The sequence below is a fragment of the Pygocentrus nattereri genome, chromosome 23, assembly GCF_015220715.1.
Source record: "Pygocentrus nattereri isolate fPygNat1 chromosome 23, fPygNat1.pri, whole genome shotgun sequence".
NCBI classification, from domain to species: Eukaryota; Metazoa; Chordata; class Actinopteri; order Characiformes; family Serrasalmidae; genus Pygocentrus; species Pygocentrus nattereri.
In genome coordinates, this window is record NC_051233.1 from 15,862,955 (window position 1) to 15,876,574 (window position 13,620).

Below are 13,620 nucleotides of genomic sequence, written 5' to 3' on the forward strand. Positions count from 1 at the left end.
ACAAGGGGACAGGACTGAAAGCCAAAACAAAAGCACATGACAGGACTAAAAGGTAAACAGAAGCACGAGGAGACTGGGAGGGGCAAATTGTGACGGATCCCCCCACATAGGCGCGTGGCTCCGAAGCGCGCCAAACACCACAAAACCAAACAGACACCAAGGACGGAACTAAACAGGGACAGGAGCCAGGACATAAGGAATGGAAGACTGAACAGGCACAGACACAGGAGCAGGAACAGGAACAGGAACAGAAGCAAGAATGGGAGTGGAAGACAAAGGCACAGACACCGAAACAGGAGCGGAAACCAAAACAGGAACAGAAGGAAGCACAGGAACGGAAACGGGCACAAAACACGGGACAACAGGAGCCGAAGATACAGACAGAAGAGGAAGCAGGAGCAGAAACGGGAACAGAAGACAACACCAGACACTGGAATAGACAAAACATGAACAGAACGAGGATGAAACATGGAGGGAGGACGAGGAGGCACAACACAAAATGACGCTGAAAGAGAGATGTCTGGAGGCACAACAGGAGGAGGGAAACAAGAACATAAAACAGACCCCACAAACAGGGGAACAGGAACCAAAACAAACACAGGCACAGGAACGGGCACAGACAGAAACAGAAGGAGAGACAGGAACAGGAACCACCACAGGAACAGGAACGGGCACAGACACAACAGATGGGAACAAGACAACACCAGGAACAGAGGAAGGCAAAAACGAAGGGACAAAAACCGGGACACAGAAGCAGAACAGGAGAAACAGGAGACTCACGGGGAGCAATAGACATAGGCAAGGGCGGGATGCGCAGTAACAAAGGAACCGCAACGTCCACGGGGGCAGGCGAGCCTGCAGCAATGTCCACGGGGGCAGGGGAGCCTGCAGTGGCATTCACGGGGGCAGGCGGTGGGTCTGGAGGCGCGGCGACAGACGGAGGGTCCGGAGGTGTGGATTTGCCGCAAATAGCGTCCATGGGATCAGGAAGGCCGTGGGGTTCAGCCATGGGATCAGTAATACCTGGAGGAACAGGCAGAAATAGGACCCTCCCGGCTGTTCCCAAGGCTCACTTGAGCTATAGGAAGCTCACAGGTGCGCTTGAGAACATGCCGAGTACCAAAAAAGGGTTTTCTGAATGTTCTTTTTGTCTGACCATGTCTTGCGCTGCATTTCGCTCCTCCCTGCAGTGTTGCTCAAGACGGGCAGACCCAAGGTGCTTACCTAAACAAAAGCAAATGACAGGACTAAAAGGTAAACAAAAGCACAAGGAGACTGGGATGGGCCAGTCGTGACGCATGGACTACTCGGCAGAGCAGCTACCTCATCAGGTTTTTAGTTGGCTACATAGAAGTGGGTATTTGGGAGAGTCAAAAGAATTCCCATTCTCTTAAACTTATAGCATAAGAACACAAACTAACCAAGTGTAAACCAAGAGCCCCTGTGTCAAGTGATATAGTCCCAGTTTATTGAATGTAACTGAGACCCCTACAGTGGATTGAGACTAGATGAAGCAGTGGAAACTAGAGTGATGAATCATGCTTCAATATCTGGCCCTCTGATGGATGAATTGGGTTTGGCGTATGCCAGGAAAACTCTCACTAGTGGAGTGCATAGTGCTAACAGAAAAGTTTAGTAGAGGAGGAATAATGATCTTGGGCTGTTTTTCAGAATTTGGCTCTAGTAAAAGGTATATAATGTAAGGTATGTAAAAATAATGCTACAGCCTATGAAAACATTTCAGAGAATTATATGCATACAACTTAATAGCAGCAGTGTAGGGAAGACATTTCCTGTTCCGGCATGACTAGGTACACAAGAGGTACACAAAGACAAGTTTTGATGTGTAGTTTGTCCCATGGGTCCCATGTGTTTGATGTGTTCTGGAGGAACACAGTCATCTGCACAGAACCCTTACTTCAATCCCACTGAACACATGTGTGGAATGTGGATTGTAAACCAGGCCTTCTCTTTCAACATGGTGCCTGACTTCACAAATGCTCTCTTGACGCTATGGGCACAAATTCCTACAGGCATATGCCAGAATCTTGTAGAAATCCTTCCTAGGAGAGTGGAGGCTGTTATAGCTGCAAAGTGGAGTAAATACATTGGGACGTCCAGCAAGCTCATATATATACAGAAAAAAACATGTCAGTATTATTATTGGCCATTAATCTTATGTCCAAGTGTCCATGTACAAATCAAATGTGAAAAAATCATGAAATGAATAAGTGTAAATGGGATCACTGAACTCAGTCATCGACTGAAAAGGATTTGCAACAAAGAATCAAATGTGATTATTTTATTTGAGATTGTAAATGAATGGTCCACTAAAATGGGAGGAATTTGTTTACACTGATGTGTTTGCTGTATGGTTCACAGATTAATAATGCTTTGAATAAACCAGTCTTTCTGCAGTTTTTCTTATAATAATTGTTTAATTTTAAACAATAGATAGATCCAAAGATATAGACACTTTATACAATATTTCATAGTTTTTTTTACAACATCAAATTAGGGTTAGCCCACAAGGCCCCCCAGAAAGTTGACCAAATCGCTCAAGACACAATTTCATATTTTTTAGCATGTTTTCTTTAAGCATATTATAACATTTTGTAACAAAACATACAACAAAAACAGTAACAAAACATTTAATAACAAAATATATAGTGTAATCTTTTAAAATTCATTGTATGAAAAATCTGTGCCGCTTCCCATATACAGTTGTTATTGACTACAACATAGCAGATTAGCCCACCGCAGATTATAATGTTGTCTGATCTGAAATTATTTTCTTGAAATGAATGTGTTGCAATAATTTATAGATAAGTTTGGCCTGGAACGCTACCTATACGGCGGAGTGTGTGTGACTGCCTGCCCCGAGGCTCATTTCCATACTATGTTGAAGACGTGTGAGCCATGCCCAGAGCACTGCATACTCTGTTCCTCCACCACACACTGCCTCAGATGTGACACTTCGTACTACCTCAGCCACGGAACCTGCACACCACTCGAGTGTGGAGAAGGTAGAAGACCTTGTTCATTCAGTACATGATTAGATCTATAGTTAGTTAATATAGACATTTATGTTTAATAATCATTACATTAAATTCAAGCAATTAAGAAATGATCACTTTCACATCACCCCAAATGTACTTGATCAGCCGAGACATGTCTGGTGTCCAAAGTTTTCTTCCTTTAGTTTACCACTGGGACTACAGGCTACAGTAGCTAACAAATGAAGGCATACATCCACGTGACAGCATAATGCAAACTTCATACCTTCACACACTTCTTGTTATCTTAAATAAATTTGCTTATGAAGTTTCAGAACAAAGCCATGTAAAAACATTTTTTACATGTTTTGAAAATTACAGCTGACTGTTACACAGTGTTAAAATTACATGACAAACTGATAAATAGATATGGTTCATAATTGGTTGGGAAAAATCTTGATTATACTAAAAGTTAGGATTTTTTTTCCATTTTCCTGTAAAGTAACCCTAATGGAGACGCAGGGATTTGCTCCAACAGCAGCAACATGACTGATGAACTACATCTGGGCTAAGTGGAAAATTGTGTAAAATGCTGACCGTCACTGTGTGTACACGTGTAGGTGAAGTCGAGGATCCGGAGTATGATGACTGCATGGCATGTGAAGAAGGCTGCAAGAAGTGTGTCCTCTGTAAGTGCTGATCTGATCTCTGAATTCATATGTAAGTTAAGTAAAGTTAAGTTAAGTTAAGCTTTGTTGTCACACATAATCCTCACTAACTCCTCTCATAAACAGGAACACCATAATAAGTGAAGGAAAGCAATCTTCAAATTCTCATATTTATTTTGACAGCAATTAATCTTTTCATCATAAATGTCTTTTTGCATGTAAGTCACATAATTTACACCTATATAATTTTATTACCATCTTGATGGCTGTATCATAGTCCCATTTTGAAGGAAATAACCAATTCACAGTGAGAGCTAACAAGGCAAAAAGTGCTTCATACACAGGGGTTAATTTTAACACAGCTGAGCCTCCTAAAGCAAACAGCAGTCCATGTCCTCCAATACAAATTCAAAACAGTACATTATTTTTTAGGTTTTTATGTACAGATTAATCAAAAACATACTAAGGTTGGCATGTAAATATACCACATTTTAGTTTTACTGTGCTGTTTTTTTAGCTTCTGTAGTTTGTGATCAAAATAGATTTGTCATGTTTGATAGTCTTATTTCACTAATTTATATTTTTGATGCATATGTTGCAATATTTTGGCTGAGAAACATAGAATTGCATTAAATTTATATTATATTAATTTTTATGTCACTTTTAGTTACAATTAAAAATGTAAAAACAACTCACTTCGACCTATGGGGTATGTCCTGTCTGACCTGTGACTTTTGACTTTTTTGGCAAGTGGTCATAGTCAAATTTATTTATAAAGCACATTTAAAAACAGCAGCAGTTGATCAAAGTGCTGTACAATTAAAGTAGCAAAAAACAATAAACAACACAGTTTAAATAATGATAAAGGCAATAAAATAAATAAAAGCAATTAGACCAAAGCAATAGCACGAAAGAAAAGCATCTATCATACTGAGTCAAAAGCCAAGGAGTAAAGACGTGTTTTAAGATTTAAAAACAGGCAGTGTAGGGGCAAGCCTAACATGCAGAGGCAACCTGTTCCAGAGTTTGAAGATTTTAACTTCAAAAGTATGATCTTCCCTGTGCTTCAACCTTGATATTGAGACAACCAGTAAGAACTGATAGGCAGACCTGATTCATCTTGCAGGATGGAACCTGTAGTTGTAAAGGGTCAGTGGGATAGCCCACATAAAGATTTGAAAGCATCTTAAAATCAATCCCAAAACGTACAGGGAACCAGTGAAGTTAGGCATGAATAGGGATAATGTGCTCACACTTGCTTGTTCCTGCAGCATTCTGGACCAGCTGTAAGTGTGAGAATTAAGCTTGGCTAACAACAATTTAAAAGGCATTAGTGTAGTCAAGTTGGGACAAGAGAAAAGCATGTATAAGCCTTTCAAAATCATTTAAAAAGTGCTTAAGCTTTGATGAGAGCCTCACTTGGAATAAAGCTAGATTTAAACACTTGTTCAATTTAAAATCACTGTCCGTTATCACACATAGATTATTTGCTGTAGGTTTTGCAAATGGCTCCAGGGAACATGAATATCACAGGCACCACTGGATCCAAACCTCAGGACTTCAGTTTTTTTTCTTATTAAGGTTCAATTATAAGGACAGCCAGGCTTTGATGTACTCAAGACAGCCCAACATTAGTTTTAAGGAGTTTGTGTCTGTCTGTTTTAAGGGCAAGTAAATGTGGGTGTCATCTGTATAGCAGAGGAAAGTGATGTCATATTTTCTAATAATTGACCCTAAGGGGTATAGATACGGGAAAAATAGTACTGGCCTGAGAATAGAACCCCAGGGGACTCCACAAGGGAGAGGTGCTGAGGAAGATACAAAGTTTCTGACCGAAAAGTTCTGAACCACTCCAGAGTGACAGAGGATCAAGCGAGAGATGAGGATGCTATAGTCTACTTTGTGAAAAGCAGCTATGAGATCTAAACAAAAGAATGGTAGAATCCCTGAAGACAGTACCTGATGAAAGAAGATTAAAAACTTTAAAAGTGCAGATTCTGTACTGTGAAGGGCTTTAACATTCCTAGAATAGCATGTATGTCTAAAAAAAAGATTGCAGTTGTGTAAGAACTTTCTCCAAAATGAGTTTGGAAATTTCCTTTAGGAGAGAGAGAAGCTCAAAACAGTTCAAAAACAGAGCAAGTGACCCTGTTGGATGTCTCATAAGAAATGGTTGAGATGAGAGCTCTAATGAACACAATCTTGTCAACAATAAAGTGTAGGAATTTTTAACAGGTATCTGAGGAAACATCCATACAAGCAGATTGGGGGTATTAAGAACAGCAGTAATGGTACTAAAAAGAATGGAAGGTTTATGACAATTATTTTAAACAATTGGAATCTGTGATTTTATTAATGAGTCAGGGTCCAGGATGTTTTCACAGGGGCAGTAAAATAGTATGGTATGCGTCAGAAATCAGGTTTACACTTTCACTTGTTACAACCCCAATTCCAGTGAAGTTGGGAAGTGTAAAACATAAATAAAAACAGAATACAATGATTTGCAAATCCTTTTCAACCTATATTCAATTGAACGCGCTACAAAGACAAGATATTTAATGTTCAAATGGATAAACTTTATTGTTTTTTGCAAATATTCACTCATTTTGAATTTGATGCCTGTAACACGTTCCAAAGAAGTTGGGACAGGGGCATGTTTACCACTGTGTTGCATCACCTTTCCTTTTAACAACACTCAATAAGCGTTTAGGAGCTGAGGACACTAATTGTTGAAGCTTTGTAGGTGGAATTCTTTCCCATTCTTTCTTGATGTACAACTTCAGTTACTCAACAGTCCGGGGTCTCCGTTGTTATATTTTGTGCTTCATAATGCGCCACATATTTTCAATGGGAGACAGGTCTGGACTGCAGGCAGGCCAGTTTAGTACCTGCACTCTTTTACTACGAAGCCACGCTGTCGTAACACATGCAGAATGTGTCTTGGCATTGTCTTGCTGAAATAAGCAGGGACGTCCCTGAAAAAGACGTTGCTTGGATGGCAGCATATGTTGCTCCAAAACCTGTATGTACCTTTCAGCATTAATGGTGCCTTCACAGATGTGCGAGTTACCCATGCCATGGGCACTAACACACCCCCATACCATCAGAGATGCTGGCTTTTGAACTTTGCGCTGATAACAATCCGGACAGTCCTTTTCCTCTTTGGCCTGGAGGACACGACATCCATGGTTTCCAAAAACAATTTGAAATGTGGACTCGTCAGACCACAGGACACTTTTCCACTTTGCGTCAGTCCATCTCAGATGAGCTTGGGCCCAGAGAAGACGGCAACGATTCTGGGTGTTGTTGATATATGGCTTTTGCTTTGCATGGCAGAGTTTTAACTTGCACTTGTAGATGGAGCGACGAACTGTGTTCACTGACAATGGTTTTCTGAAGTGTTCCTGAGCCCATGTGGTAATATCCATTACAGAATAATGTCGGTTTTTAATGCAGTGCCGCCTGAGGGATTGAAGGTCACGGGCATTCAATGTTGGTTTTCTGCCTTGCTGCTTACTTGCAGAGATTTTTCCAGATTCTCTGAATCTTTTGATGATATTATGGACTGTATGTGATGAAATCCCTAAATTCCTTGCAATTGCATGTTGAGAAACGTTGTTCTTAAACTGTTGAACTATTTGCTCATGCAGTTGTTCACAAAGTGGTGAACCTCACCCCATCCTTGCTTGTGAACTACTGAGCCTTTCAGGGATGCTCCCTTTATACCCAATCATGACACTCACCTGTTTCCAATTAACCTGTTCACCTGTGGAATGTTCCAAACAGGTGTTTTTTGAGCATTCCTCAACTTTCCCAGTCTTTTGTTGCCCCTGTCCCAACTTCTTTAGAATGTGTTGCAAGTATCAAATTCAAAATGAGTGAATATTTGCAAAAAACAATTAGGTTTATCCGTTTGAACATTAAATATCTTATCTTTGTAGTGTATTCAGTTGAATATAGGTTGAAAAGGATTTGCAAATCGTAATATTCTGTTTTTATTAATGCTTTAGACAATGTCCCAACTTAATTGGAATTGGGGTTGTACTTGTTGCTCAAACAATAATATATTTAGCAAAAACAAAATGTTAGATTATGCCCTTCTACCTCAAAATGCACCATTATTAAGTAAGCAGTGTTGATTTTGGCCTAGATGGCCTTCATCAGGGCAAAAGTTGAAAGCAGTATCAGGTGATCTCCGTAATCCCATATCCATTCAATTTTACACAACATTAGGTGCATTGCTTTTTTATAGACATTTTCTTTGTTGTTTGCACATCCAATTCACTGGATACTTTAACTGTTCTCTTCTGTTACAGATAATCCCAAACACTGCCTGTCCTGCATTGATGGCTATTATAAGTAAGAGAATATTCTCTGAAATAGAGAGCTGTCTGTGTAGAATAGAATTTGTTTAGTTATAACTGGAACCAAGTGATGCATATTCATGTGTCGTTATGTTTGTTGTGCAGGTATGAGGAGGGCTGCTATAAACACTGCCCTGCTAAGACATACCCCGTAGAAGACACAATCAGCTGTGTGGCCTGCAAGCATGACTGTATCAGCTGTGATGAGGAGGAGTGCCACTGGTGTGAGACTGACCTCTTCCTATCAGGTAAGATTTAGCCAGCATCCAGGTTTGTAACCATTTGAACGCTGACAGTTTGTGTTATTTTGTTTCTACAGGCAAGTACATTGGACTTACATTGCTTTAATAAGAGGATCCACACATCCATACCGTGTGAACATACTGGGTCTGTCTCCCTAACCCACAGGCTCCCAAACCGTAACGTCAGACCTAGTTATAGTATGTACAATACATTTTAATAATAATAATAGATCTATAGATCACTTTTTATACCAGTGGCAGCTCAAAGTGCTTTACAGACTGATGACAAAGATTAACAGTAATAGATGATATTATGAGCATTAAAAAGTCATACAAAGCAGTGACATCCCCCGATCAGGTGTAACATTTTGATTTCCTTGTTTCTAAGCTCATTGTCCATTTTATCAGCTCCACTTACTATATAGGTGCACTTTGTAGTTCTATAATTACAGAGTGTAGTCCATCTGTTTCTCTGCATACTTTGTTATCCTCCTTTTACCTTGTTTGTCAGTGGTCCAGAACCCCACAGATCCTAACAGAGCAGGTACTATTTGGAAGGTGGATCATTCTCAGCACTGCAGTAACACTGATGTGGTGGTGGAGGTGGTGTGTTAGTGTATGTTGTGCTGGATCAGACGCAGTTTTTAAACACTGTTTAAACTCACTGTCCACTCTATTAGATACTCCTACCTTGTCAGTCCACCTTGTAGATGTAAAGTCAGAGATGATGGCTCATCTGCTGCTGCAGTTTGTGTTGGTCATCCTCTAGTTCTTCATCAGTGGTCACACCACACTGCCCACATGATGGTGTTGGCTGGATATTTTTGGCTGGTGGACTATTCTCAGTCCAGCAGTGACACTGAGGTGTTTAAAAACTCCAGCAGCACAGCTGTGTCTGATCCACTCATACCAGCGCAACACACACTAACACCCCACCACCACATCAGTGTTACTGCAGTGCTAAGAATTATGCATCCCCCAAATAGTACCTGCTCTGTTAGGGTCTGTGGGGTTCTGGACCACTGACGAACAAGGTAAAAGGAGGATAACAAAGTATGCAGAAAAACAGATGGACTACACTCTGTAATTGCAGAACTATAAAGTGCTCCTACATGTGGTAAGTGGAGCTGATAAAATGGACAGTAAGGGTAGAAACAAGGTCATAATGTTATTGTGGTCATAATATTTTAGCTTAATATGTTAGCTTTTGAGTTCCACAGTTTAAAAGCAACATAACAGAATGAGACCTCCCCACGTTTTCTGTATTTTACGGAAGGTGTTTGCAGAGCAGTATCTACAGATCTAAGATGATGTTTCAGGACATAGACATTGTATGAGGTATGCAGGTACTGTGCCTCACTAACAAAAACTTCAAAATCTACCCTAAAAGACTGAGCCAGTGAAGTCCCTTCAAAACACAGATGAAAATCGCTTTTTGTTCGGCTCTGTGCTGCCACATGGTTGTAGAGCATGTATTGTTTTCTTAGAAAGCCCAATAAAACAGCATTACAGTAATCAACTGTGCTTGTAATAAATGCATGAAGTTTCTCTTTAGGAGAAACTTTAGGACAGAGAAGGCCATAATCCAGCAATATTTCTCAAATGATAAAAAGCTACCTTAGTGACTGTGTTTACATGCAGGGAACATCAAGGCTTTGATGTGCTTAAGACAGCCCAACATTGGTTTTAAGGAGTTTGTGTCTGTCTCTTTGAAGGGCAGGTAAATTTGGGTGTCATCTGCATAGCAGAGGAAAGAGATGTCATAATTTCTAAGAATTGACCCTAAGGGGTACATATACAGAAAAAATAGTACTGGCCTGAGAATAGAACCCTGGGGGACTCCACAAGGGAGAGGCACTGAGGATACAAAGTTACTGACTGAAAAGTTCTGAACCACTCCAGAGTGACACAGTGATTCAAGCGAGAGATGAGGATGCTATGGTCTACTTTGTCAAAAGCAGCTGTGAGTTTAGAATCCAAAATTACACCCAGGTGTTGTACTTCAGGTTTGATATATGAAGCAAAAAAGCATTGCTTCCAATAAAGCAGCTTTCTCTGAGTTTTAGTTCCAAGAATTAAAATTAAATATTTCTCCGGATTTAAGTTGTAGAAACGTTTGTAAAAATAAAAAAAAGACATTTCTGAGACACAACTCGTAAGCCTATCAACAGTCTTAATTTTCTAAAGGAAATGAATTGTATAATTGTGTGTAATCAGCATAGCAATGAAAATTAATAGGTTTTTTAATGACATTATTTATAGGTAAAATGTACAAAGAGAAAACTGAAGGCCCTACAACTGAACCTTATGGAACAAAAAATGTTAACATTTGTTGATGAATGATGGCTTTGCAAAACCAAGAACTCTGTAGCATATATTAGATATTAATGTGCTATAAATGAGCATTATTGAAATATTAGATCAAATCTAGACTGGGCATGTTAAACTGGGGACCTTCCAGGCCAAAGTGCTGCAAGATTAGCAATTACCTTCATCTGACACTGAATTTAGTTCAAAAAGGCATAGCTAATTAGCTGATGAGCTAAATCAGGTGTGTGTAATTAGGCAGTGTGCTGAAGTCTGAAGTATTTTGGCCTATGAGGGCTGGAGCCTAACACATGGTATAGGCCTACAGTGAATAGCCTAAAACTCTTTTGTAGGAAAAGGAATTATGTAAACAAACATCACTAAGGTATGTAGACTGAGATTTTGTTACATTCTGAATCGTAAGACTAAAATAATTGCCTATAATTCTCAGAATTTCTTTGCTATATTTAACAGCTTCCTTTTTATTGTCTCTAGCCAGACCTCTTCAACTCCACATCTTTTTTGATTGCACACTTTTGTTTAACCAATAATTTTTAAATTGTGCAATGGTTCTGCTCTTTTAACCGGGTTAAAATGGGTGTTTTTCTGAAGATGGGACGTGTGTTCAAGAGTGTCCAGAGGGTTTTTATGGTGATGAGGACACTCAGGAGTGTGAGGAGTGTCACACAGGCTGCCAGACATGCAGTGGACCAGGAGACAATGAGTGTGTCAGCTGCAGTGAAGGCCTGGTCCTGGCCAGCGGAGAGTGTGTGTCAGAGCAAGACATCTGCCCTGCTAAAACCTACCTCTCTGGTAAGCACCGTTCACTGCTCTTAAGATATCTTGAGTTGCAAAAGTTAAAGACATTCCAGAAGTTAATGACCAATGTAGCCATAATAAAAAAAATCTGAAATCGACACTACATCAGTCTGTTTCTATTTACCTCATAGATTTACAAAATGACCAACAAGATTTTATAGTAAAGGTGCACAAGAGTATCTTAGAGAATCATTATACAAAACATATTAAAGTACCATACATGACGATAGTGATGGCATAACTTACAGGACAATGTAAACAATATAGCACAATGTAAATGTCACGATTATTCAGGTTTTTATGAAACATGCTTTGTTCTGATATGATTTTTCTGAAAAATATGACATCTGATAAGAAGAATGTGGAGATTGCTGTTGGAACAAAAGAGTTAAACTAGATGTTCTCCATCCAAATTGCAAAAACTGAAATTTTGCAAAAAAAGTGAATAAGACTGATGAGTATTTGCTTGGAATGAGATGTTTCAGGTTGGTTAATTTCTGTTTACTTCCAATAAGCCTGCTTGCAATATCTACTGTGTTCTGCAATATACCTTTTATATGTCTGTTAGTGAAAACACAGAACAGAAAAGCAGAATGCACTGAATAAGTGTTCTCAATCAGCCTTGTTCATGTGTCATTCAGACAATGGTGAGTGTGAGGCATGCCATCCCTCGTGTGAGACGTGCAAGGGCAAGCAAAAGAATCAGTGCAACACCTGCACCACAGGTCTGAGTAAATGAGTTTGCCTTAAACTTTCCATTTCTTTCTGTGCGTCTGCACACTTTTCCTTTGCAACATAGAGTTCCTCAGTGAACTGACAAAAAATAACTGATGAATTGGGTTGCACCGATACCCCTTTTCCCTTCCAATACCGATACTTGATCCTTAAATATCTGCCAGTACCAGCCTGAATTTGCAAATCCTAAAATGTATACAGTTCCATTTTTTATATTTTATTTTAGTGAAAGTAGTGTTCTGAGTGATAAAGCATATCAAAGTTGAATGAATTACATTTATTGTAATATAATTAGAAATAAGAACAATAGAGTTAACAATATAGTATAGTAAATATAACATTTTTATTGCATAAAATGGTTAAAAACAAAACCGAACAGTATGTAGATAAACCTGTGGTGTTGAATATGTGTAAGCACATATTTGGCTTGGCCAAAAAGCCTCAAATCATTTTTCAAGTCTTTTGTTTCATACGTGCATGGGACTGCAGGAAGCTGCCTACCTCAGCCATATTATATCATAAAGGGTGTTAGCATGTTTTGTACTGTTACTGTTTGTACCGTTATCTGGATTATTTGTCTGCTGCTTGTCGACTGACAAGTTGTTGTTAAGTTCCATCTACCAGGGTGAATGCACGCGTCACTTTGTGGCATGCGCGTGCTTTGGTGTGTGGTGTTCTTGTTGTGCTCTATCAAAATCATGTGATAGCCCAAATAGATAGTGATAAAGATCGGATAATGCACAATATTGTGATATATTGATAGATTTTGAGTTTATATTGTCCACCCCCTTTAAGATATTTTCAAACACTGTAGGACTAACCTATCAATATTTCATCTATATTTTAAAATTGCATGCTTATGTTTCAGGTAGGTATCTAACCACAGAGCAGCTGTGTGTGGCACGATGCCCAGCAGGCACTTTTGGGAGTAAGGAGAGTGGACAGTGTGAGGCATGTCCTCAGGGCTGTGCCCAGTGCCAGGATAAGCAACGCTGCACTCGTTGCCTGTCAACTCGCAAGAGTATCCTTTACCTGCAGAATGGACAGTGTGTTCGCCAGTGCTCCAGGTTAGAAATATTGATTGCTATTTGTGTAATGTTTTTACTTAGTATTACAGAGGCCTTTAGGACTGAGAATTTGACCAGGACAAAATATGGGTGTAAAAAATCCTTTATGCGTCATTGAAAGTGACAATTTAATTGTACTGATGTTAAAATCAGTACAAGAACTTTAGAACTGAGTATAACTATATTTTGTAAAGTGTGCACTCAATTTTAACCAAACAAAAAGTTTTGATTTCAAGATAATATTGTCATCTCCCTTACCTGTGTGTTGTGACTTTTTGTGCAAGATTTGTGCAATTTGTGCAAGACACATCTACATATTCATTTGAAGCCTTTGACAGTGATAACATATTACATTGTCCGACGGACAGCAAGCCTGTTATTGCAGTGGTGATGAGTGCACCATCTACTTTTGAACTCTGCCT

At 39.4% G+C, this 13,620-nt stretch overlaps 1 protein-coding gene across 1 annotated transcript in view; it reads left to right on the top strand.

Annotated features, from left to right (window-relative positions):
* The window catches only part of pcsk5a (proprotein convertase subtilisin/kexin type 5a), a 61,919-nt gene that overhangs the window by 31,599 nt on the left and 16,700 nt on the right, over positions 1–13,620 (top strand). The window contains exons 23-29 of the mRNA XM_017714094.1: positions 2,826–3,026; positions 3,617–3,685; positions 7,981–8,023; positions 8,134–8,276; positions 11,190–11,390; positions 12,038–12,121; positions 13,000–13,198. Coding sequence (XP_017569583.1) covers positions 2,826–3,026; positions 3,617–3,685; positions 7,981–8,023; positions 8,134–8,276; positions 11,190–11,390; positions 12,038–12,121; positions 13,000–13,198 — 940 coding nt within the window. The remainder of the gene's footprint in view (positions 1–2,825; positions 3,027–3,616; positions 3,686–7,980; positions 8,024–8,133; positions 8,277–11,189; positions 11,391–12,037; positions 12,122–12,999; positions 13,199–13,620) is intronic.